Source organism: Balaenoptera borealis (assembly GCF_965194805.1).
Source record: "Balaenoptera borealis genome assembly, chromosome: 8".
Taxonomy (NCBI): Eukaryota; Metazoa; Chordata; class Mammalia; order Artiodactyla; family Balaenopteridae; genus Balaenoptera; species Balaenoptera borealis.
This window is the reverse complement of record NC_138865.1, coordinates 8889318-8913531: the sequence shown is the minus strand read 5'-3', so window position 1 is coordinate 8913531 and position 24214 is coordinate 8889318. Positions and strand designations below refer to the sequence as shown.

The window sequence follows — 24214 nt, the reverse complement described above, 5'->3', positions numbered from 1 at the left end:
TAATGACTTAACTGAAATACTTTCCCAGGGGATGCTGATTCTCCCCATAACCCACCCCTACCACCTCTCAGGGCAGTCGGAACCATAAGTAGAGCCATCACAATAGACTTCATAGGGGATCAGTTCATCTGACCCGGCAGAAGATATTATACACATTAGAAGAACTGCGACATTCTGCTAATGTACGTTTGTAGACACCAGAGGATTATGTGGGAGAAGAGATTCTAAAGGAGTTAAGCAAAGGATAAAGTAAAATGTGATTTGGCCAAATTTATCAATTTGGGTGCGCTTAAGAGAAAATCTGTGTTCAAATGAATTATCTGGAGCAGCTAGCAATGGCTCTGTTTGTTTAGTTGACAGACTAAAACCCTGGACAAAAATAAATGGCCTACATTAAATGGAATTCTTCTGTAGAACATAAAAGAAGGAATACAAAATCTTGGATAGGAATGTCAGAATGGATTTATTAAGTGTGACCTGCTCACCCATGCCCTAACTCCATCCCTTAAATGAGTCCTGGGGACACCATGTTAAATTAGGCATTGCAAAGTACATTTCCATAAGCAACATCAGCATCCTTGAAAGACCCTGTTGTGGCCGTCGTCTGTAGGCTGAGGATGATGTAACACGTAACCTATCTTGTGGGAGGTTGATTACACTTGACTTCTTCCCTTGTGGAGTAAGCAGTAATTTTTCATCATAGAAATAGGCATTTATTCTGTATATGGATGTGTCTGCCTTGTTCACAAAGCTTCTGCCACCCCACTAAATGCCTAGTTACTCATCATATGGTTTTCCACTGGGCACAACTTCTGATCAACTGGTTATAATGCAACAGAAGTGAGGCCACATGTTCGTGCCCGTGGGATTCACTGCTCTTATCATGTATCCCAGCACCCGGAAGCAGCACGCCTGCCAGAAAAGAGGAGCGGCCTGCTGAAGTTTCTGTAACTGAGTCTGTTGAGATCTAACAACTTACGAGGTTGAAGTGCTCTTTTACAAAGTATGGTGCATCTCAAGGGCCAGTATTCAATATAATGTGCTGATTCTCCCATGACCAGAAAACATGGGTTTGTAAATCAAGGGTTAGAAAAGCAACTGGAATAGTAATTGATTCCAATTACTATTCACCTAATGATCTGCTCTAAAAGTATTTTGCTTCTTATCACAACTTTGAGCTGTGAAGGTTTACAAGTCTTAGTTCCTAAGGGAGGAATGCATTTATTGAGAAACACAATGGATCTATCGACCTGAGAGTTGAGACTCCATCCTGGCTGCTTGGAGCTCATCAAGCCATTGAACCAAAAGGCAAAGAAGGAGTTAATGTGTTGACTGAGATGATTGATGCTTCTTTTTTTTTAAAGACTTATTATTTATTTATGTATTTATTTACTTTATTTTTGGCTGCATCGGGTCTTAGTTGCGGCATGCGGGATCTTTCGTTGTGGCGCACGGGCTCTTCGTTGTAGTGTGCGGGCTTCACTCTAGTTGTGGCGCACAGTCTCCAGGGCACATGGGCTCTATAGTTTGCGGCACGCGGGCTCTAGTTAAGGCATGCAAGCTCATTAGTTGTGGCACGTGGGCTTAGTTGTCCCGCGTCATGTGGGATCTTTAGTTCCCTGACCAGGGATCGAACCCGCGTCCCCTGCATTGTAAGGCAGATTCTTTACCACTGGACCAACAGGGAAGTCCCTGATTGACGTTTATTATCGAGAGAATAGAGCTATGCTGCAAATAGAGTTTGAACAAGGAGGAATATGTCTGGGGGGGGGGGGTGGTCCATGTAATCCTCTGGGGATGCTGTTAGTATTTCATTATCCATAGGGAGAAATTAATGGAAAAGTATAGTAACCCAATCTAGGCAAACCACCAAGAGCTCAGAAATGAAAGTTTAGGTCACCCCACCAAGTAAAGAACCACGATCAGCTGAGCTTCATTCAAGTTGGAAGAAGGAATGTACAAATACCAACCTCAGAATCAGCTGTAGACTTGAGAAGTATAGTAGCTATCCAGAAGCATTTTCTCCATTACATTTTTGATTGATATATTTCATGAAAGAAGCCTTGCTTTGCCTTCCTTTTTTTTTAGTGATTCCTCTGAGAGGGAATGCAAGAAACTAAATCTGAGGGGGAAGACTGCTTTCATAATCTCAAGTGTAAACCATGAATAGGCTTTTCTGATAAAAGCTTTAAAGCCTGAAGAGATAAGAAAGGCAAGCATGTATTCCTTTAAACATTTCAATAAATTTGCAAAAATATTCAGCAACTATGCACATATTGTTTGTATACTTAAAAATGCAACAATTTTCATGCTTCCAATATTTTTTCCTGAGTGTTTTAAGGATATTTTGTTCTAGACCATTCAAAAGTAAGACTTACACACACACATAATATATATAACAGGAATTCTCCATATGATTAGCATTGTGGACAATCCTAACAGTGTCAAACAATGAGAAGCCAAACCTGATCACATCCGTATCGTAAGGAGAGCCTGGAGAATCACCTGTGTCTTTGTTTTCTGCTCAGTGCTTCTGGTAAGTTCAGCAGACGTACAGCCATGACTTGTTTCCAAACATCCAGACCCCCTCACTGGCTCACCACAATTACACGAATGCTAAGTTCTAAGTATTCAAAGAAAGACTGCAGGTGTCGCTTTACTTCTCTCTGGTCCCTTTACCAAACCCCTACATCACTTATGACATTACTTGTTAATATTCCGCATTCCAAAATGAAAAATGCAGGTACACAAGTTTGCTAAATTTCACTTAACCAAATAAATTTAAAAATAGATAAAATACTTAAGTTCCTGCAACACAAAACTTGGTTTTCATATTCATTAGAACATTTTAGAATTACTCAAACACGAGAATTGAAAATGTGTGTGCTATTTGGAAGAGAACTACTGAATTTATTCTCCAGAAGAAAAAGCACACCTGAAGCATCACATTACAGGAACACCTGAAACACGCTGACAAGTTCTTACCTTCTAAACTTCAACGAAAGCTGCTTGCACAAACTATTTAAAGAATATCTGCCCCTATTAAACAAGCCAGATACCTGATGTATTAAGGAAGTCAGAAGCTGAGTCACTTCATTTCTTTCTGTTGCCTCCAGTTGCTAGAATACTGGCCACTCACATAAATATGTTTAATATATCCATGTAGATTCCCAGCATCGAATTGATGGGATCATATTTTTGAACTGCATACACTGGTACTACTTCTGCACGCTTGATTACCTTCTGTGTACCATACAGAAGAAACATGCTGAAAAGAACTACTCCACCATAAATTGCCACTGAGTACAGAGTGGCGCCAGCCACAGTGGTAGGTGGAAGAAACATAGATCCTAGTGAGGACACAAAGACGACACCCAGGCCCACGCCCAGGGGTGCTCCCATGTTCAAAAACTTCTCACTGGGCGCACATATGGCCACAGTGGAGAGGCCTCCCACAACGCCAGCTGTGTACCACGCAGCTCTGACGAGAAGAGGCCCCCCTAATATCGTCAGAGGAGCCACCACTGCACCCATCACCCCAGAATGTAGTAACCAAGCAAGATGCTTTGGGCCTGGGCTCTGATCATATGATATCGACTGTACCAGCATCCCAGCTCCAATCATGGCTGCAACTGTTGCACCAATTGTCACCCAAGAGCCTCTCATCATGAAGTCACGAGGGCACGAGTTCTGCTCCCTGCCAGGGCAGACAAAGCTGTTATGCCAATACTTCCTGCTAAGTACACATAGGTGGTATGAATTCTATCCTTCACATACTGAGGCCGAATTACAGCTTTTTCAGTAGCTCCAATCTCATTAGACATTCCCAAGCCATAGTAGCACAAACCTCCAAGGCCAACAGTAGCCCCTCCAGCAATAAACCATCTTCCCATCTGATCAATTCTAAGTATTTTTTCCAATGATGGTTCCAAAGCTGCCTCCTTGAGTTCTTGGCTAGTTTTCCCACGCCGAGTTCCAATTCTTGTCTAGGTGGCATATCCCCTGCTGGGTGTTAAGAGCCATCGAATTTTTGTGATGGAATTCTTCACAACAGGGGAGGCCTTGGTGAAAGCTGGGTGGAAAACCCGGGAAGGTAGTGTCCGGAGATCTGAAGCAGATCTGAAATGCTCAGTCCCTGGTCAACTCAAGCGCGCAGTTCCCCTTACGGGCCGGCGAAACACAACTGCACCCACCAACTGTACCCTCCACCCACCTCTTACTGATAAAGCATTTTTTAAATCTGCTTTACGTGAATGATAGTTTGGTGTAGACAATTTAAATATGGTATTATTCCAATATCTTTTGGCTTCCATTGTTGCTGTTGAGAAGTCTGTCAATTCAGTGTTCCTTTATAAGTACACTCTCTCTTGCATGTGCTGATTTTGAGATTTTCTCTCTCTGTTGTTTTGCCATTTCACTAAAATGTGCTTAGAGATATATTTCTATAAATTCTGCTTGGGATTTTTGGTTTCCTGAACTGGAAGATTCATATCTTTCATCAGTTATGGAAAATACTTGGTCATTAATTTATTGGACATTTCCTTTTCTCCGTTATTTCTGTTTGTCTCCTTCTAAAACCCCAGTAGTCATATGTTAGACCTTTTCAATCTACCCTCCTTATTTCTTAACTTCCCTTTCACATTTCTCATGTCTTCTTTTAGCATTTTGGGTAATTTGTTCAGATTCATCTACTGGTTTACTGATTATATTTCTTATTTCTATAAAGTCTGTTTGATTCTTTTTCAATTCTGCCTGGTCATCTTTGACATTATTTTGCTTTCAGTGTCAAGTTTTCAGTTCCCTCTTTTTTGAAATATAATTGTTTATATTTATTATCTAGTAACTTATATGGCTGAAGTCTTTAGATGTATAATCTTCTATTCTTCCTGCACTTTCTCATGATGGCTGTTTCCTATATGAGTTTAGCAATTTTACATTTTGGAGTCATGTTTTGCTGAACTTAATCTATGGGACTATGTAGGGAACTATGATTAGAGTTGCCAGAATTAGGAGAAAAACAACAACAGGATACCTAGTGAAATTTGAATTTCAGGTAAACAACTAATATATTTTGTATAAGTATTTCTCAAATATGTTATGCTGCATATTTATACTAAAACTTTTTTCATTGTTTATTTGAAATTCAAATTTAATTCTATGACATGTATTTTATCTGGCAGCCCTACCTATGCTGGAGATACATGTCTCTAGAGAAGATTTGTTCTTCTTTCTTGAATCTCTTGAGAGATTAAATTAAATTAAATTTTCAGTTTGGTGTTTTTGATCTATGTACATGGTTAACTTTGAACTCTAGACACTTTTGAGGGTAGGGTCATGTTTGCCATTTCTCTAAGGAGAGTTCTTCCCCCTTCTGTTGCTGAGGCTAAAACAAAGAATAGTCTCCTTTCATCAGAGGATTTTTTCTCTGAGCCCACACTTTCTCTGAGACTATAACCCATTAAGTGTCCATTCTTTGTGAATGGTTCTCAGTTCCTACAACCTACCCTCCAAGAGCTCAAGCCCTTGTTCCCTACATCAAGGGTCCCCAACTCCCCAGGCCACAGACCAGTGCCGGTCCTTGGCCTGTTAGGAACCGGGCTGCACAGCAGGAGGTGAGCGGCCGGCAAGTGAGTGAATCTTTATCTGTATTTACAGCCTCTCTCCATGGCTCGCATTACCTCCTGAGCTCTGCCTCCTGTCAGATCAGCGGCAGCATTAGATTCTCATAGGAGCGCGAACCCCACTGTGAACTGCGCATGTGAGGGATCTAGGCTGCACATTCCTTATGAGAATCTAATGCCTGATGATCTGAGGTGGAGCTGAGGCAGTGATGCTAGCGCTGGGGAGCGGCTGCAAATACAGATTATCATTAGCAGAGAGGTTTGACTGCACAGAGACCATAATAAGTCAATTGCTTGCAGACTCATATCAAAACTCTATCAGTTGACTTCCCTGGTGGCACAGTGGTTAAGAATCCGCCTGCCAATGCAGGGGACACGGGTTCGAGCCCTGGTCTGGGAAGATCCCACATGCCTCAGAGCAACTAAGCCCATGCGCCACAACTACTGAGCCTGTGCTCTAGAGCCCGCAAACCACAACTACTGAAGCCCACATGCCTAGACACCGTGCTCGGCAGCAAGAGAAGCCACCGCAATGAGAAGCCTGTGCACTGCAACGAAGAGTAGACCCCGCTCTCCGCAACTAGAGAAAGCCCGTGCACAGCAACGAAGATCCAACGCAGCCAAAAATTTTAAAATATTTTTAAATTTGAAAAACCCATCAGTGAGTGGCAAATGAAAACAAGCTCAGGGCTCCCACTGATTCTGCATTATGATGAGTGGTATAATTATTTCATTATATATTACAATGTAATAATAGAAATAAAGTGCACAATAAATGTAATGCGCTTGAATCATCCCAAAACCATAACCCCTCTGGTCCATGGAAAAATTGTCTTCCACAAAACTGGTCCCTGGTGCCAAAAAGGTTGGGGACCACTGCCCTACATGACCATTAAAACCCAAGAGTCTGGATTTATACCTCTTGTTGGCTTTTTAGTCTGCATAACAACTCTGGACTCTTACTTCTGTTTTGATTTTGATTCCCTAAACATTTCCTTTCCTGTAGGCTCAGGATTTTAAAGGAGCTTCTGGCCTTCTCATCCCACTCCTACATCCTTGTCTGGCCAGCCTGGTGCCTTGGGAAAGGAGCAGAATAATTGGTGACTATGCTTGGTTGGGGAATCACTGTCTCAGAGTTATCTCAGGATGGTGGTCTACATGAGCTTCATCCGATGGTAAACAGTTGGGGAGATGCGATTATAAAACAGCCCAGGAAGGAAGAATCCTAACTTTCTTTCTACAATGCTTCTGGGTACTAAAAAAAAATTACCATCATTCTCATGTTTTGAAATTCATCTGTGTTCCAGGTTTCTACTAAGGACTTTACATGTGTAATCTCATTTAATTTAATCCACATAACTTATTTGAGGGCAGCATTACTGTCATGCTACAGATGAGAAAAGGTGCAGCAGAAGAAGGTGAAGGAGCTAGGTCAGAATCACAAAGCTAGAGTAGTGAGGCCAAAATTCAGACCTGAGTCTTCCAAAGCATCATGCTATCTAGCCCAGGGAAACCTAATTGTGGGCTTTCTGTGGGTTCAAAAGGGAAGGCACATACCATACATGGGTGGCAGGAGCCAGGGGTCTAAACTCAGGCAGAACTCTGAGCTAGTGAACAGCCAGCCCAGGGACACTTCCCCATCGAAAGGTAGTGGGATGACTCTGCCCAAGAGAATAGACTGTGAGCTCCTTGACCACAGGGGTCTTGACTGTCTTGTCAACCACCATATCACCATCACTTAGAACAGCACACGGTAGCCTGGATGTGTACGATGAATGAATACAGTGTGTTGTCTACACAGATGGCAGGCAGGGGAAGAGAAACTTTGTACTGATTTTCCAATACTGGGTGCATAGTCGCAACTAGCAGCCAACCTTTGGATATGGTTAACCTCAGAGGAGAGAGTAGGTGTAGAGCAGATACTTTTCAGTACAAAGCCAATGGGAACACACTTGGTGTAGAGCCCACGGCTTCACAAACCTTGTGCACTAACCCACTAAGCTACCCAGCCCAGACAATATGTTGAGGAGACCTGATGTAAATTAAGACAATGCGTCAGGAACTTACAGAGTTCTTGAGAAGCAACGTGCAGCCGTCATAACCCACCACCGATGTATGACTGAGCCTCCACAGAGGTGTTTCCGAGAGATCTGGATACTCACTTGCCATGGGAACTCACCTTCCTGGACTCCAAACAGTTCATGAACTTGAACCAATGTTGAGTTTGAAAACTTGGGTCTGTAGCCACATGGAGCTTCATCTGAAAGGGAAAAGAAAGAGCCATTCGCACATGAGAAGCACTGAGAAGTCCTTCTTATCCCGTATTCCCAGCATCTTCCCAGCTAAGACCGGTGATGGAGCTGAGTGAAGTGAGCTGGTGCGGGGGGGATAGACCTCAGACAACACCAGCCAAACACACCTCCTTTACTGTCTGTCCCTCACATTCAGGAAGAGCTGTGAGATCTGGGGAGGTCAGGGTGGAGATCCATCAGAAACTGTGAAGGTGTTGGTGGCAACGGAGAAATGCCAAAGATGTGCCGGGTCCATTCAGGAAACAGGAACCATGAGGACTGGAACAGGGCAAGCTTAATATCAAGAATTATAAACTACAACAGAGGAGTAACTACAAAGGGTCAAGAGGACTCCAAGAATACCTCAGGGTTAGGGAAGAAAGGAAGGACCAAACCTGGCGGGGGAGTCCCTCCGCAAGGTTGGGATTCACAACTCACTTTGCAGCCCAAGAGAAGGCAGACGTTTGCTAGTCCCCACTGCTACACGTGCAGGAAACACCCCTCCAGAGTACAGCTGGGCTAGAGCATCCTTCCTGGGTGCAGGTGGACTGATGGCTGGGGGGCAGGTGCATGGAGGGAGCTGAGGTATGCTATTTACTAACTGTTTTTGTAAAAAGCTATTTAGATATTAGGGATAGTAATTCTTTATCTGAAAAAATATTGTAATTACTTTACGCAATTTGTCAATTTCTTTTGTCTTGACATTCAGGAAATTAAAATGTGTTGCTGGGTCAAAACTTTTCCTTTATAAATTTTCCCTTAGGTGCTTAGAAAGTCATTCCCTTTGCTAAAAAAATTATTAGAGGAGTTTCTCTTTAAGGAGTCTGCCCAGGTCCATCTGTCATGGTTGCCTTTGATGTGGCATAAGAACATCAGTAATCTCTGGAGTCCCTCCTTAGCCAAATCAGCTGTATCATTTCCTCTAATCCTTCTCATCCAATACTTCATAGGAAGAGTTTACCCAGTGGCCTTCTTCGGTTGATTCAGGGTGGATATTTCTTATCTCATCCCTTGCCCCTGCTTTTCATATTGTCTCTGAATTTTGGAATCCAGACTTGAAATATTACTCAGCCATAAAAAAGAACAAAATAATGCCATTTGCAGCAACATGGATGGACCTAGAGATTGTCATACTGAGTGAAGTAAGTCAGACACAGAAAGACAAATATCATATGATATCCCTTACATGTGGACTCTAAAAAAAGGGGGGTATAAATGAACTTATTTACAAAACAGAAGTAGCGTCACTGATGTAGAAAACAAACTTATGGTTACCGGGGGATAAGAGGGGGAGGGATAAACTGGGAGATTGGGATTGACATACACACAAGTGTATATAAAAGAGATAACTAATAAGAACCTGCTGTGTAGCACAGGGAACTCTACTCAATACTCTGTAATGGCCTATATGGGAAAAGAATCTAAAAAAATAGAAGAGTGGATATATGTATATGTATAACTGATTCACTTTGCTGTACAGCAGAAAGTAACACAACATTGTAAATCAACTAGACTCCAATAAAAAAATTTTTTTAAACTGCAAAAATAAATAAATTAGGGCTTCCCTGGTGGCGCAGTGGTTGAGAATCTGCCTGCTAATGCAGGGGACACGGGTTCGAGCCCTGGTCTGGGAGGATCCCACATGCCGTGGAGCAACTAGGCCCTTGAGCCACAATTACTGAGCCTGCGCGTCTGGAGCCTGTGCTCCGCAACAAGAGAGGCCACGATAGTGAGAGGCCCGCGCACCGCGATGAAGAGTGGCCCCCGCTTGCCGCAACTAGAGAAAGCCCTCGCACAGAAACGAAGACCCAACATAGCAATCAATCAATCAATAAATCAATAAATCTTTTAAAAAATTAAAAATTAATTAATTAATTAATTAAATTAAATACATAAATCAGTTTGAAGGGTCCCTTTCTCTCACCTTTGCCCTTGACCTCCTTCTCTCCTCCCCACCATCTCCCCCACCTCCTCAGAGTCTCTCACATTCTCAGGTGAGCACACACATACGGATACACACCCGTCACGTGCTCCCAAGGTCGATTTGGGTGAATACATGGCAGTATTTCAGCGCAGCTCTTCCAGATACCCCAGGCTTGCTTCAGGTTGGCTTCTTACACTGACACTCTGTGGCAGGCATTCTTCTGTGTACTCTGGCCGCCTCACATACAGCATCTGAGACAAATGTTTGTTCTTACCTTAGGAGATTTAAAGTAAATCAGAATTCAGTGCTTGAATCCTTCATCCAGGCTTTATTTCAGTCCTCTGAGTTTGTTGCCACCACGTTTAGGAACATGTCAGGTAACTGGTTGCAATGGCTGAATTAATGTATTTTGCTCAAATCACTAATGAGAGCTCTACAACTAGGAGCATGTGAACAAATGATCAACATTCGCTTCCTGTCTAATGCTGACAAAATGTTTAAAATGAAATGAAAAGAGTTGGCTGAGTACACTGAGCTTTATGACAATAAATTAGGAGATATTTATTTTAGGAGATGTCACTTTCCAGAAACTGGCACTGTCTTTTTTTTTTTTTTTTTTTGCTCCTCCTCTGCCGTCAGAATATTGTACTTCAAGTCAGTTGTTCTTAACGTTTCTCTTTTCCCTCAGTTCATCCCCGGGTGAATGCGGGGATACAGGGAACATAAATTAGCTCTGGCCCATCTTGCCCGCAGACCTTCTCTCCCCCACCCCCCCGGAGCTGTCACTTCTTCCACACAGCCCCTGCCACCCCGACATTCCCCCGCACCCAGACCCTGACCCCGGGCAGATTCGGGCCTGGCCGCCATCTTCTCCTGTCTTGGCTTCAGTTCAGCATCTCTTTTTAGGACCTTGGCGATGGTCTTCTTACTATCGTCCTGGGCTCTGGTACCTCACTGTCTTCTCGCTCCACCTGGTACCTTGCACGCGGCTGTCTCAGTTCTCTTTCCAGCACCTCAACATGACCTTGCTCATTTTCTTCTCAACACCCTGGGAGGGCCCCAGGATAATAAGATAACAGAGGTAATCTTTATCAACTTCCCCAAAACACACACACACACACATGCACACAAAACCGGAGAGAGAAAGGGAAAAGAAATGTGGAAGAGATGCCACAAATAGTGTGATGCTGGATTCAAACTTCAATGTATCAGTAATAAATTGAATCGAATTAAATTAAACGTATTTAAAAAACAAAACTATATTCTTTGCCTTCTGTTATTGTTTTTGGCTTGAAATCTATTTTTTCTGATATGAGTACCCTCACTTTCCTTTTGTTTCCACTTGCATGAAATATCCTTTTCTGTCTCTTCACTTTCAGCCTTTGAGCTGAAATGAGTCTCCTATAGGCGGCACATAGTTGGATCTCGGTTTTATTTTCATTCATCCCACTACTCTGTGATTTTTGATTGGTGAATTCAATCCATTTATATTTGGAGTGTTTATTGATATGTAAGGACTGACTACTGTCATCTTATTGTTTGCCTTCTGGTTATTTTGTTTCTTCATTCTTTTTCCCTTGTTTCTATCTACCTTTGTACAGTGGTAGTTTTCCATGGTGATTTGCTCAGTCTCCCCTTTTTTTATGCTTTGGGATTCTACTTTTGGGACTTTTGCTTTGTGATTACCATGTGGCTTACATAAAACATCTCTTAGATAAAACAGTCCTTTTTATGCTGATAGCTCCTAATCTTCATTTGCCTATAAAGTTTCCACTCTTTTACTCCTTGACTTTTATATTTTTGATGTCACAATTTACCTTTTTTTGTCCTGTGAATTTGTTGAGAAATGTTAGTACCTATAGTTATGTTTAATGCTCTTTTCCTTTAGCCGTTATACTATAAGTGGTTAACAACCATTCTCATACAGAGTTAGAGTTTTCTAATTCAGACTGTTTTTCACCTTTGCTAGAGTATTGTGTACTTTTGTTTACTTTTATGTCACTAAGTAGCATCTCTTTATTTCAGCATGAAGAACCTTTAGCATTTCTTGCAAGGTGGGTCTAATGGTGGTGAACTCCCTTAGCTTTTGTTTTTCTGGGAAAACCTTTATTTCACCTTCATATCTAAAGGATAACTTTGGCAGATAAAGTATTTGCTGGCATATTTTATCTTACGACACTTTGACTATGTCACTTCACTCTCTCCTGGCCTGTAGAGTTTCTTCTGAGAAATCCACTGATAACCTAATGGGGGTTCTTTACAGTTACTTTCTTTAAAAAAAAGAAAAAAAGTTAATCTTGAACTCTACCTTATATTGTATGCAAAATTTGAAACCAAACGAATTGTAAATCTAAATGTAAAAGATGAAAATAAAACTTTTTGGAAATAACATACGATAATATCAACTTGGGATGGGGAAATGTAAATTTAAGAAGTAAAATCATAAACATTTAGGAATAATAACAGCTAACAAATTTTTGGTATTTACAGTGTCTGGCACTGTTCTCTGAGCTTTGTGCATATTTAACCCTCACAATAACCCTAATATGGCCATTTTACAGATGGGGAAACTGAAATGCAGAGTATTTAGAAACTCCTTCTAAGGTCCCATAGCAAGTACTTGGAGGAAAAGTAATTAGAAAGCAGACAGTCTAATTTCAGAGCTTACACTCTGCTACAGGTCTGATTGTGTTTATAATTTTGGAATGAAGAGGTCCTTCTAAGACATCAAATAAAAGCCAAGAACCATAAGTAAAAATATTGCTGAACTTCTAACATAAATTTAAGATTTGTTTAGTCCAAAATAGAATTGGAAGAGTATTAAAGAATTAGGAGAAAAGATTTTGTAGCACACATAAGAGACAAAGGGCTAATATCATTAAAATCAAAAAGGTTCTGCCAATTGACTTACGATACCCACTCAAATAGAAATGATGGGAAAACTATACAAACAGGTCATTCTCAAAAGGATAAATAGAAAATGTTACTTATTTATAAGGCTGGGAGTTAGGGTAAAGGGTAGCCTTGTGGGCAGATACATTTCAGAAATACTGGATTAAATAAAATTAAACCACTTTCTCACTGTGAGATTTCTCAGAACCTTTAACATGTGGATATCCACCGTGACTCCAAGGAAAAGTACTGAAAGGAGCATTTCCAAATTTTGTCTAATCTTAGAGCTTTTTTGCTATGCAGTTTCTAACAGAACGTGCTTTGGAAACTGCTGTGTTAACTCGTTTGTTCCCCACAATAGCCCTTTAAACTTTTCCCACTTTATGAGATTACATAATCTAATAAGGTGCTCTAAATTAATAAGGCCCTTATTCTACCACAACTCTGCTGCTTCTCCCAGAGTATTGAGCCCAGAAAGATCCTTAATGTGTTTACAAGGAGGGCAGTGGAGACTGGAGAAGCAAAAGCATTTGCTAATTGTTGCTCCAAGTCCCCTGTTCTTCCAGAACTCTGGGTCCAGACACTGGGGGGTCATGTTAACTGGCATGTTCACTGAGCCCAGTACATCTTCTTCGATTAATCAACTGTACTCTCCTCATTTCCTGAGCCATTTGCTCTGACTTAGCACCCCCTTGGGCCTCTAAATCAACTCTATAGGAGCCAGGTAAGAGGTTGCAGGCTTCTGCCCATCCTCCACTCTGGCTTAGACTGGCACAGACCTGGAGCTTCCTGGGCACGTCCCTTGAGCGCCATGAGCAGTGGAATTAGAAGCTGCAGCATTTTCTTTTCATTCCAGTCCAGAATTTCCCAACCTGGGCCTCTAGCCAAAGCTGACAAAATGCCAGCTGCAGCTGCTTCAGTGGGGGCCATCACAAATGCATGGCAGAGCTGGTCCTGGGTGACATCACAGTAAGCCCAGGGTTAGAGAGGAAGCAGGGGACAAAGGGCAGCCTGGCTCAGTGGCGTCCGCACAGCCCAATCCTCCCCTGTCTGCATTCTCTCTGCAGCGGGGACTAAAGGGGCACCGTATCAGGCACTCGTGTCTGTACCCACCCCTCCCAGCATAACTCTGAGCCTCTTGAAGAGCCATGTGTTCTAGTGTCTGCTTGGGCATTAAAGAGCTTTGGGTCTTTGGGTGAGTTGTCGTATTCTCTGGAACCAGATCTCAAAGCCTGCTATGACTTGTTAGGAGACTTGGACTTTATTATGAGGTTAATGGGGAGAGCAGTGGAATCAAAGCAGGTCATACAGACACATGTGCATTAAAAGATTACTCTGGGAGATTATTTTAGAGAGGATAAAACTAGAAAAGAGACTGTCATTTAGGAAGTGGCTCCAATAATACAGATGAAAGATGGTGATGGCCTCAAGTAGGAAAGAGGACAGGTAGTTTGCCAAGGCTGCCATAACAAAGTACCACAGTCTAGGCAACTTAACAGAAATTTCCCAGTTCTGGAGGATGAGAAGTCCCAGCTCAAGGTGCCAGCAGTGTTGGTTTCCTCCTGAGGGCCACAGTGGAAGGCTCTGTTCCAGGCCTTTCCCCTTGGCTTCCAGATGGCCACCTCTTGCTGCCTCTTCACATGGTCATCTCTCTGTGCAGGGTACACTCCTGGTGTCTCTTCCTCTTTTTTTTAAGTTTTCTTTTGTTTTTTTTGATGTGGACCATTTTAAAAGTTTTTATTGAATTTGTTACAATATTGCTTCTGTTTTATGTTTTGGTTTTTTTGGTTGCGAGGCATGTGGGATCTTAGTTTCCTGACCAGGGATCAAATCCACACCCCCTGCATTGGAAGGCGAAGTCTTTACCACTGGACCTACAGGGAAGTCCCTCTTCCTCTTCTTATAAGGATGCCAATCATATTGGATTAGGGCCCCACCCTGAGGACCTCATTTTAACAATTCTTTAACGATCCTATTTCCAAATATGGTTACATTCTGAGGTACTGAGCATTGGAACTTAAACATGAGAATTGTAAGGGAGACACAATTCAGCCCAAAACAGTGGAGTTACCAAGAAACAGATGTAATTGAGAGAGACAGAGGAGGCTGAATATAGAAGTACTGTGATTATTAAGCTACACAGGGTGAGTAGGCAGATACACATACAGTTCTGAAGGTTTGGGGGTGGAAGTAGACACTGGAAAGCCATCAGTCTGTTGAAATCACAGGAGTGGATGAGCTTGTCCACAGAGAATGTGTGGACAGAACAGCAAAAATGGCCTCAGGCTGAGCCCGGAAGAACTGCTGACATTTATGACCATGTCCAGGAAGCAGAGCTGGAAAAGGAGGCTGGAAATTGCCAGAAGTGCTGGAGGAAAATCAGGAGCTGGTTTGGTGTGGAAAATGGTACTAGAATGTTCCAAAGAGGAGCAATGCCTCCTGATTAAGGGAAATCCCTCCCTGTGTCCTCTAAATCTCTCAATCCTGCTGAAACTGATAGGTGTCGTTTCCGGGGCTCTCTGAAGAGCCCGGTCCTTTATGTCTCAGTGCAGAAAGAATTCAGCGAGAGTCAAAGTGATAGATAAGCAGTGATTTATTAGAATAGGACGCTTGTGAGGCTTACAAGTGGGTGGGCGAGAAGGTGCCACGCCCTGAGAACTTAGTGGGCTACCGTTTTGTAATCAAAGGAAAAGTGGGGAGGGTGAAAAGACCACCTTCTTCCTCATTCTTGAGTAGACATCATGCGTCCATCATCAGCTCCTCCTCCAGATTGGGCAGGGGAGTTTTCTTGTCCCTACGTGGTCAAGCCAGGACTGTCAAAATTATTTCAGGTCGCTGTACAATGAGCACCTTTCCATAAAGTACTGTTTTTTATGTGTGCAGAGAGCATGTCCTAGGGATCATTGACTTACTGAGCTCACTGGGCAGGATGTGGGTCCCATGCCACCATTGTTTTATTGTTTGGGGCTTCTCTCATGCTTCTGCTGCATGGGTTTTGTTGCTAAGCAGGCCTGCTTGGTTTTGCGGTTAAGCAAACCTGCTTTCTTGAGTGATCATTAACTTACAGGGGTCTCCCATACTTTTTTCTTTACTTACAATCCCCTAGTGGGATTAACTATTTAATTGCCTAATTTGTCCCTTTACTCTGTCCCTATCACTCCCACAGGCGCGGGAATCTGATGCTATCAATCACATACTCTCCCCCGCCCCTCTTCACCCTCTTCCACATCTTCCTCACCTCTCTGTTTTAGTCATCCCCATCTTAAAACCTTCTAAATAAACGAGAGCCCCCCCAAAATGCCCTCCCTCTGCTCTGACCCCCCTTCCTCTCCACCCATACCCCGTCTCTTCTCGTTCACAACATCCCCTGTTGTCCAAAGAATGACTGTTTGGAGGATTGAGTGAAGGATGTACACACTGTTATCTACATGCGAAGGGAACACTCCTGCTTTCCTCTACTCCCACAAAACTTCTGACACCAGGCACTTCCCTGGGGGTCCAGTGGTTAAGACTCCACGCTTCCACTGCAGGCGGCACGGGTTCGATCCCTGTTCAGGGAACTAAGTGCGAGCCGTGCACCGATGGGCGGGGGAAGGAGTCGGGAAGCGCCTGACACCAGATGTGTGGGTTTTTCCACGCCGAGCTCTTCTCCAATTTCCGGTGGGCACTGACGGGGTGCCCTACAGTTTAACTCAATTCTGACGCTGCCCGCCTGAGGTCCGTGCAGACCCCACGGGTCACCGGCTCAGCCCCACAAGACCACCCTCACTTCAGATGCCGACTGGAAGCCTAGGTTGTCACCTAGACTTCTAACCAACTGGCTATAGATCAGGGGCTCCCACGACCCCCTCCTCAGGTTTGCTAATTTGCTAGAATGGCTCACAGAATTCAGGAAAGTGCTGTATTTACTACTACCAGTTTGTTAAAAGGAGCCAACTCAGGCACAGCCAGACGGAAGAGATGTGCAGGGCAGGGTGTGGGGGAGGGGTGCAGAGCGGCCGTGCCCCCTCCAGGCGTGCCATCCCCCGTTCCGCGTGCACACCAACCCGGACGCGCTCAGAACCCTTTCAGTTGGGGTTTTATGGCGGCTTCATTACACAGCCATAATCGGTTAAATCACTTGTCATTGGTGATTAACTCAACCTCCAGCCCCTCTCGCCTCCCCCAGAGCTCAGGGGGTGGGGCTGAAAGTTCCAACCCTCTCATCAGGGGGTTGGTCACCCTGGCAACCAGCCCCCATCCTTGGGGCTTTTCAAAAGTCACCTCGTTAACACAAACTCAGGTGGGGTCGAAAGGGGCTCGTTATGAACAACAGAAGACACTCCTTTCACCTTCATCACTTCCGTGGTGAGCGCCGGGCGGTGGGGATGCGTGGGCACGCCGTCGTACCAGGCGTCTGCCTCCCTGAGTGACTTGCCCTGGCTTGTAAGATAGAGTCAGACTTCCACGGTCGCTGTTCCGCAAACGGCTGTAAATGGAGAAACGATGACGTTCCGGGTGGGCCGTGAAGGCACCGAGGCACGTGATGGAAATGCACGTGCGTCTTGCCTCCCTCTGGCTTTGCAGCTCCACGGGGCGGTGACGATTTGTCCTGCCCAGATGGAAAAGCCCCAGGGACACCCTCGGCTTATCCTTAGATCGTAGACCTGCAGTCACTTGAGTCCCAAACCAGGTTTCAATTTAGGAATTAGAGCATCCAAGCCCTCATCACGCTCCAGGGGGCGCTGAGTCTAACTCTAAATCAAACCTCCCCCGGGCCTGGGTCGGGTTAGGGCCTGGGCGGGGTTAGGGCCTGGGTCCAGTTAGGGCCTGGGTCGGGTTAGGGCCTGGGCCGGGTTAGGGCCTGGGTCGGGTTAGGGCCTGGGTCCGGTTAGGGCCTGGGTCCGGTTAGGGCCTGGGCCGGGGTAGGGCCTGGGCCAGGGTAGGGCCTGGGTCGGGGTAGGGCCTGGGTCTCCTCTCACCTCTGGCTCTGCTCACCCTCCTCCTGCTCAAGCTGCTCTTTTGCTCCTGCCAGGGATCAAAGTCAGGGGAAGATGTGTAACAGGGAAGAGCCAAATCAGACTACATGTTGGATCTGTTTCTTTTCCTTTAACCTTTGCTTTCCACTGCTTTTGTTCACTAAAAGGATACTGTCTATACATAATGGCCAGCCTCAGGGAACCCTGCCCCTCCGCCTGAACGTTAAACCAAAGTGCCTTTGTTCAGGGAAACACCCGGACCCTGTCCACCTGTGGATGGCTGCAAGAAAGAAGAAATGAACACATCCCCTGGCTTCCCTGGTGGCTCAGTGGTTAAGAATCCGCCCGCCAGCAAGGGAAACCATAAACAAGATGAAAAGACAACCCTCAGAATGGGAGAAAATATTTGCAGATGAAGCAACTGACAAAGGATTAATTTCCAAAATATACAAGCAGCTCATGCAGCTCAATATCAAAAAAACAAACAACCCAATCCAAAAATGGGCAGAAGACCTAAATAGACATTTCTCCAAAGAAGATATATAGATTGCCAACAAACACATGAAAGGATGCTCAACATCACTAATCATTAGAGAAATGCAAATCAAAACTACAATGAGGTATCACCTCACTGGTCAGAATGGCCATCATCAAAAAGTCTACAAACAATAAATGCTGGAGAGGGTGTGGAGAAAAGGGAACCCTCTTGCACTGTTGGTGGGAATGTAAACTGATACAGCCACTATGGAGAACAGTATGGAGGTTCCTTAAAAAACTAAAAATAGAACTACCATACGACCCAGCAATCCCACTACTGGGCATATACCCTGAGAAAACCATAATTCAAAAAGAGTCATGTACCACAATGTTCACTGCAGCTCTATTTACAATAGCCAGGACATGGAAGCAACCTAAGTGTCCATCGACAGATGAATGGATAAAGAAGATGTGGCACATATATACAATGGAATATTACTCAGCCATAAAAAGAAACGAAATTGAGTTATTTGTAGTGAGGTGGATGGACCTAGAGTCTGTCATACAGAGTGAAGTAAGTCAGAAAGAGAAAAACAAATACCGTATGCTAACACATATATATGGAATCTAAAAAAAAAAAAAAACGGTTATGAAGAACCTAGGGGCAGGTCAGGAATAAATACACAGATGTAGAGAATGGACTTGAGGACGCGGGGAGGGGGAAGGGTAAGCTGGGACGAAGTGAGAGAGTGGCATGGACATATATACACTACCAAATGTAAAATAGATAGCTAGTGGGAAGCAGCCGCATAGCACAGGGAGATCAGCTCGGTGCTTAGTGACCACCTAGAGGGGGTGGGATAGGGAGGGTGGGAAGGAGACTCAAGAAGGAAGAGATATGGGGATATATGTATATGAATAGCTGATTCACTTTGTTATAAAGCAGAAACTAACATACGATTGTAAAGCAAATATACTCCAATAAAGATGTTTAAAAAAAGAAAAAAAAAAGAATCCGCCTGCCAGTGCAGGGGACACGGGTTCGAGCCCTGGTCCGGGAAGATCCCACATGCCACGGAACAACTAAGCCCGTGCGCCACAACTACTGAGCCTGCGCTCTAGAGCCCGCGAGCCACAGCTACTGAGCCCGCGCGCCTAGAGCCCGTGCTCCGCAACAAGAGAAGCCACCGCAATGAGAAGCCCGCGGGGCCGGGCGCGACCCTGGCCTTGCTCTCTCCCTTCCATCCCGCCAGGGCTGAGCCTGAGGGGCTGAGGGACAGAGGCCTGGACGATCCCACGAATCAGCTTATGGGCCACTCCAGTCTGACTGGAGTCAGACTCCAGTCCCCAGCTTCCCAGGGATCCCAGGAAGCCCTCTACCTTTGGCCTAACTGACATTTCTCCAGGTGCTCCAGAAGGCTCTGTCCTGGAATAATCTGGAAGCAGCTGTTAAAGTGCTGAGACCTGGCTCCCTGCCCTCCCCAATCCACTGGATCAGAGTCTGAAGGGTGAAGCCTGGAAATCAACACTGGGGTCACCAGCTAAAATACAGGATGCCAGGTACACTTGAATTTCAGGTAAACAATGATTTTTTTTTTTAGTATAAGAATGTCTCAAACATTGCATGGGGTACATGTGTACTAAAAATATTTGTTCTTTATCTGAAATTCAAAATCAGTTGGGCAACCTGTATTTTTTTAACTCTGTTTAAAAAAATATTTATTTATTACTTATTTGGTTGCGCTGGGTCTTAATTGCGGCAGGCGGGCTCCTTATTTGTGGCACACGAGCTCTTTAGTTGTGGCATGCATGTGGGATCGATTTCCCTGACCAGGGATCAAACCCGGGCTCCTGGCATTGGGAGCTCGGAGTCTTAACCACTGCGCCACCAGGGAGGTCCCAGGCAACCTGTATTTTTATTTGCTAAATCTGGCAACCCGAATCTGTACCAAACAAGCTCCCCGGGCTGCACACCAAAGTTAGAGCTCTGCCGGCTAGGACTGTGGAAAATAAAGTCACCTCGATAAAGCCACCCTGGGGAATTCTGGAGCGTCAGGCAGGCAGTGTCCCTGTGCAACCTATGTCACCATGTACCTGCTTTCCTCTTTGGATTTCTATAGATTCCTTACATTCCTAAAGTTTCTCTCCATACTCGGGCCATGTTTGCCCAGTTCCAGGGAGAGCCATTGCCATTGGAGTCTACAGGAATGGCGGCCTCTGGGGCTGTGCACGGTGGCTCTGGCCCCGCTGGTCGGTCCCTCCACCAGCTCAGACATGGTGTGATCCACTGTTACTGTGAAGAAGCTCAGCCAAAAAATGTGGGGCAGCGAATGAGTGCTTCGCAATAGACAGGGCTCACGTCATGTCAATAGGAAGGACACAGACCCAGAAGGAATGCATCTTCCTAGAGATGAGACAGAGATGATTCTGTCCAGATACTTTCATAGAAAATGGGCAGCAGTTTAGGGTGGACGTGCCCATCAATCATCCTCTATTCTCCCGATCAGACATGGGGCCCAGGCTCCTCCTTCCCTCCACACCCCACCCCCAGAACCCGAGCAAAGAAAGCCGCCAGCATTCAGGGTGTGGGTAACACGTCCAAGGGAGGGAGAGCGCTGAGTCCAAAGGAAGAGCGGAGGGAAAACTCAGAGCTTCTCGGGGCAAAACCGGGGCCAGGTGATGCAATGTGCTTGGGGACATTTCCCTATGCCAGTAGAGAAAGGCTTAGCCCTTGATCAAGGCCAAGGCCCATGAGGTATTATTCAGAACAGGTGGGGAAAGCTGCACACCAGGCCTTGGCCCACCACTCAGGGTTGAACACCTGGACTCTGCTTTCTCCCGATCTTGGAGAAAGTGTAAGTCACACGTCCTGGAATTTCTCCTCCCAGAAGGTAGCTGGAGCCACAGCCTTGGTGTAGTAAAGAGGGCCCACCACCCAAAACATATGATCTTGTCTTGAGCTTCACAGCAACTTTACTGTGAGCATTATTTTTCCTTTTCTGCAGAGGAGAAAACCGAGGACGTGAGGCTGGGCAGAGTAGACAAATCAAGTCTAGAAAATGACCAGCGGTCACTTTGGGAGCTGAATTAGCACATGATTCACTTCTAACCATTGGGCCTGGCCAGTGGCCAGGAAGGCGTTACTAAGGGTGCTTGGGTAGAGTCCACCCAAGTCTGTGCACTAAAAGTGTCCAAAAAAAACCCACTATATAGTAAGGTCCAGATCCCATGGCTAAGCCGCTGACATAAGGGGAAGACTTGGGCTGGGCACTTGCATCTCTGAGTCTGATCTTTCCATCTTTAGAAATGGACAGGGGCCTATCTGGAGATTTGGGGGCCACGTGGAATAAACCCAGACAGGGTGGGAGCAGGGATTGTTGCCTGCTGGGCTGAGTATGCGGGGAGGCCAGGGCCTCTGAACCCAGCCTTCGGGTCCGCGCCTGCGGCCCAGATCAGAGGCCTGAGCAGAGAACCTGGCACCTGGCCTGACGGCCGTTCAGGCTGCGCAGGCCTCCGGGCCTCCTGGACCACCTCCCTGTTCCCAAGGATCGCACCCGGCAGCCCCTCGCGCAGGCCTTCTGCGCACATTCACAGGGGACCCCTGACAGAACAGGCCCTGTGGAAGAGCAGGCATTTGAGCCTTAAGAAACACGGGGTGTGAGGGGGCCACAGCAAGTTGCCCACTGAGGACTCGTGAAGCGCAGGCCGTGCCCAGGTCAGGAAGGGAACCTCAGCCAAGGAGGCGTCAGGGATGGGGCCCATCTCGGAGCAGAACGGCCAGAAGAGAAGCCTGCATGACTCAGTCTGCGTTCTCAGACCCCCAGCGCATTGTGACATCACCGGCAGGGCTGGCTGTAAGGGGGAGGCCCCGTCAGAGTCATTCCCCTCTGCCCCGGCTTCCGTCACCTCCCAGGCCAACAGTCATGCCCAGGGCCATGCTCCTGTGGTCCCTTTTGCTGCTCATGACCCAGGCCAGGGACGCACATCTGGGTAAGCGGACGCCTGCCCAGGCCCGAGCGGCTCTCCAGGCGGGGCTGGGCGCGACCCTGGCCCTGCTCTCTCCCTTCCATCCCGCCGGGGCTGAGCCTGAGGGGCCGAGGGACAGAGGCCTGGACGATCCCATGAATCAGCTAATGGGCCACTAAGAGGCCGGCTCACAGGAGTTGTGGCTTCCTGTTCCCCACACACCCCTCCTGGAAACCACTTCCCTTGCCCCTTCTCCTGCCCCAGCCCCAAGTTCAACCTGTCTGACCTTAAGTTTTGGTTTTGAAACCCGAGACTTTATCCTTGAATGAATAGTGGAGCGAAGTGAAGCAGGGGCCCAGAATGAGCTGAGCATCGGTCCGGAAACTCAGATGCTGAGCAGATGCCCAGGACATCCATGTGCATGGGAGGTGGGCTGGGGGTGGGCCGGGGGTACCTGTGCTCCACGGCAGCTCCTCGCAGCTCCTGATGGGTTGTTTCTCTCTCGTGGGGGGTGGCAGGTGGCTGAAGTGGAAAGGAAGCTGTTACGGGTCAGGTACCGTTAGATGCCCACACTACCCCAGTGGGCTCTCCACTCCTAGCCCCACACGTGGGTAAGGATCTCCGCGCCTCAGGGAGGGTGAGGATTGGTCCAGAGCCTCACAGCAGGGAAATGGGGGAGCGGGGACTGGCCCCAGTGTGACTCCAGGGCCCGCATTTCCCTCCCTGCCCTCGGCCTCATGGAAAGAACACAGCCCATGTCCCCGGCTTCCCTCATTCTGGCCCGGGCTTGGCCACACGGAGTGGGTGGGGGCTGGTGCGTGGTGTGGGCAGAGAATCGGCAAAGCTGGCCTCTCTGCGAGCAGGTCCAAGTGCCCCCGATGGCTCACATCTCTGCTTACCGTTTTGGCACTGCCTCCGTCACTGCTTAGGGCTTTGTGTTCCAGCGTTAGTCTATATGTCTGCATGGTTCCACGCTGGTGATGTGGGTTGTTCTCAAGACCAAGGAAAGGGGGCCCTTGGTGCAAGGTGACATGAGAAATTCTGACAGCTAATGTGGCTTGAGGGTTTACTCTGTGTTGGGCACTTCAACACCCGTTATCTGTTCTGTACATCTGTGCATCTGTTCTGTAGGGTAAGTATTATCTTCTGCCTATTTGGGAAATAAAGAAAGGGATGATACACAAGAATAAGTCGTTTACCCTAAATCATTCAGCAGATAAGTAACAGAGCCAGGATTCAGACTCAGGCTTTGCGACTCCAGAGCATATAATGGTGCCCAGACACATGGTAAGACTATATGTGTTTGGTAAATAAAGGAGGAAGTGCAGACCCAAAAGTCCTGGAAAGAGCCTCTATATGTTACTGACAGCTGAAGGCTATGGACACATATTGATACACTTTCACTCCATTTTTTTTTTTAACTAAAAATAACCACCACTGGGTCCCTCCAACCCATACTACAAAGTCCTCAAAACCTCTGTTGAGTGGGTATTTGGAAAAGTAGCCTCTAGAAAGAGAGAGGAGGGGGTCTTGGGCTCGTTAGAATCAAGCTCATTCTTTGTTCCAGAACAAGACCACATTCAAGTCAGAAAATACTAAGAGTGTCTCCTCCTCCTCGGGGTTAGGGGTTGGATCTGGACTCGTCCAGAAGGCAGGTTTCTCTTCCAAACAGGCAGCTGCAGCTTTGTTCTCAGCCTTCCAAGAAACAGAGCTGCTCTGCCTGGAACAGAATGTTCTAACCTAGAATAGCTCAGGGCTTCCTGTAGGTTCAGGCCCTCTCTGGGCCACCCTTCTGGTTTCCTGTGTGTATTAGTTTCCTCTTGCTGCTGTAACAAACTACCACAAACTCAGTGACTTAAACAACACAAACTTCTTATCTTACAGTTCTGTAGGACAGAACTCCCACGTGGGTCTCCCTGGGCTAAGATCAGGGTGTCAGCAGGACTGCGTTCCTATCGGAAGCTCTAGGGAAGAGCCTGTTAACTTGCCTTTTCCAGCTTCTAGAGATCATCCATATACCTTGGCTTGTGGCCCCTTCCTCCATCGTCAAAGCCAGCAATATTGCATCTCTCAGTGCCTTTCTTC

At 46.0% G+C, this 24214-nt stretch overlaps 1 protein-coding gene and 1 pseudogene across 5 annotated transcripts in view; one reads left to right on the top strand and one right to left on the bottom strand.

Moving 5' to 3' along the window:
• Positions 1–24214, top strand: part of PRSS55 (serine protease 55) — a gene marked incomplete at its 5' end in the record, with an annotated part of 51536 nt that overhangs the window by 13420 nt on the left and 13902 nt on the right. The window contains one exon of one of the 4 annotated variants that reach the window (XM_082402871.1): positions 19570–19723. The exons of 2 other annotated variants lie outside the window; for them this stretch is intronic. In XM_082402871.1, coding sequence (XP_082258997.1) covers positions 19717–19723 — 7 coding nt within the window. Of the gene's footprint in view, positions 1–19569; positions 19741–24214 lie in introns of those variants that run through there. One more of the 4 variants, XM_082402872.1, reaches the window with a different exon arrangement.
• On the bottom strand, positions 2030–5203 carry LOC309633759 (growth hormone-inducible transmembrane protein pseudogene; annotated as a pseudogene). The gene is made up of 2 exons: positions 5187–5203; positions 2030–4119 (listed from the first exon to the last, which is right to left on the bottom strand). The product of its transcript is annotated as a growth hormone-inducible transmembrane protein pseudogene (transcript).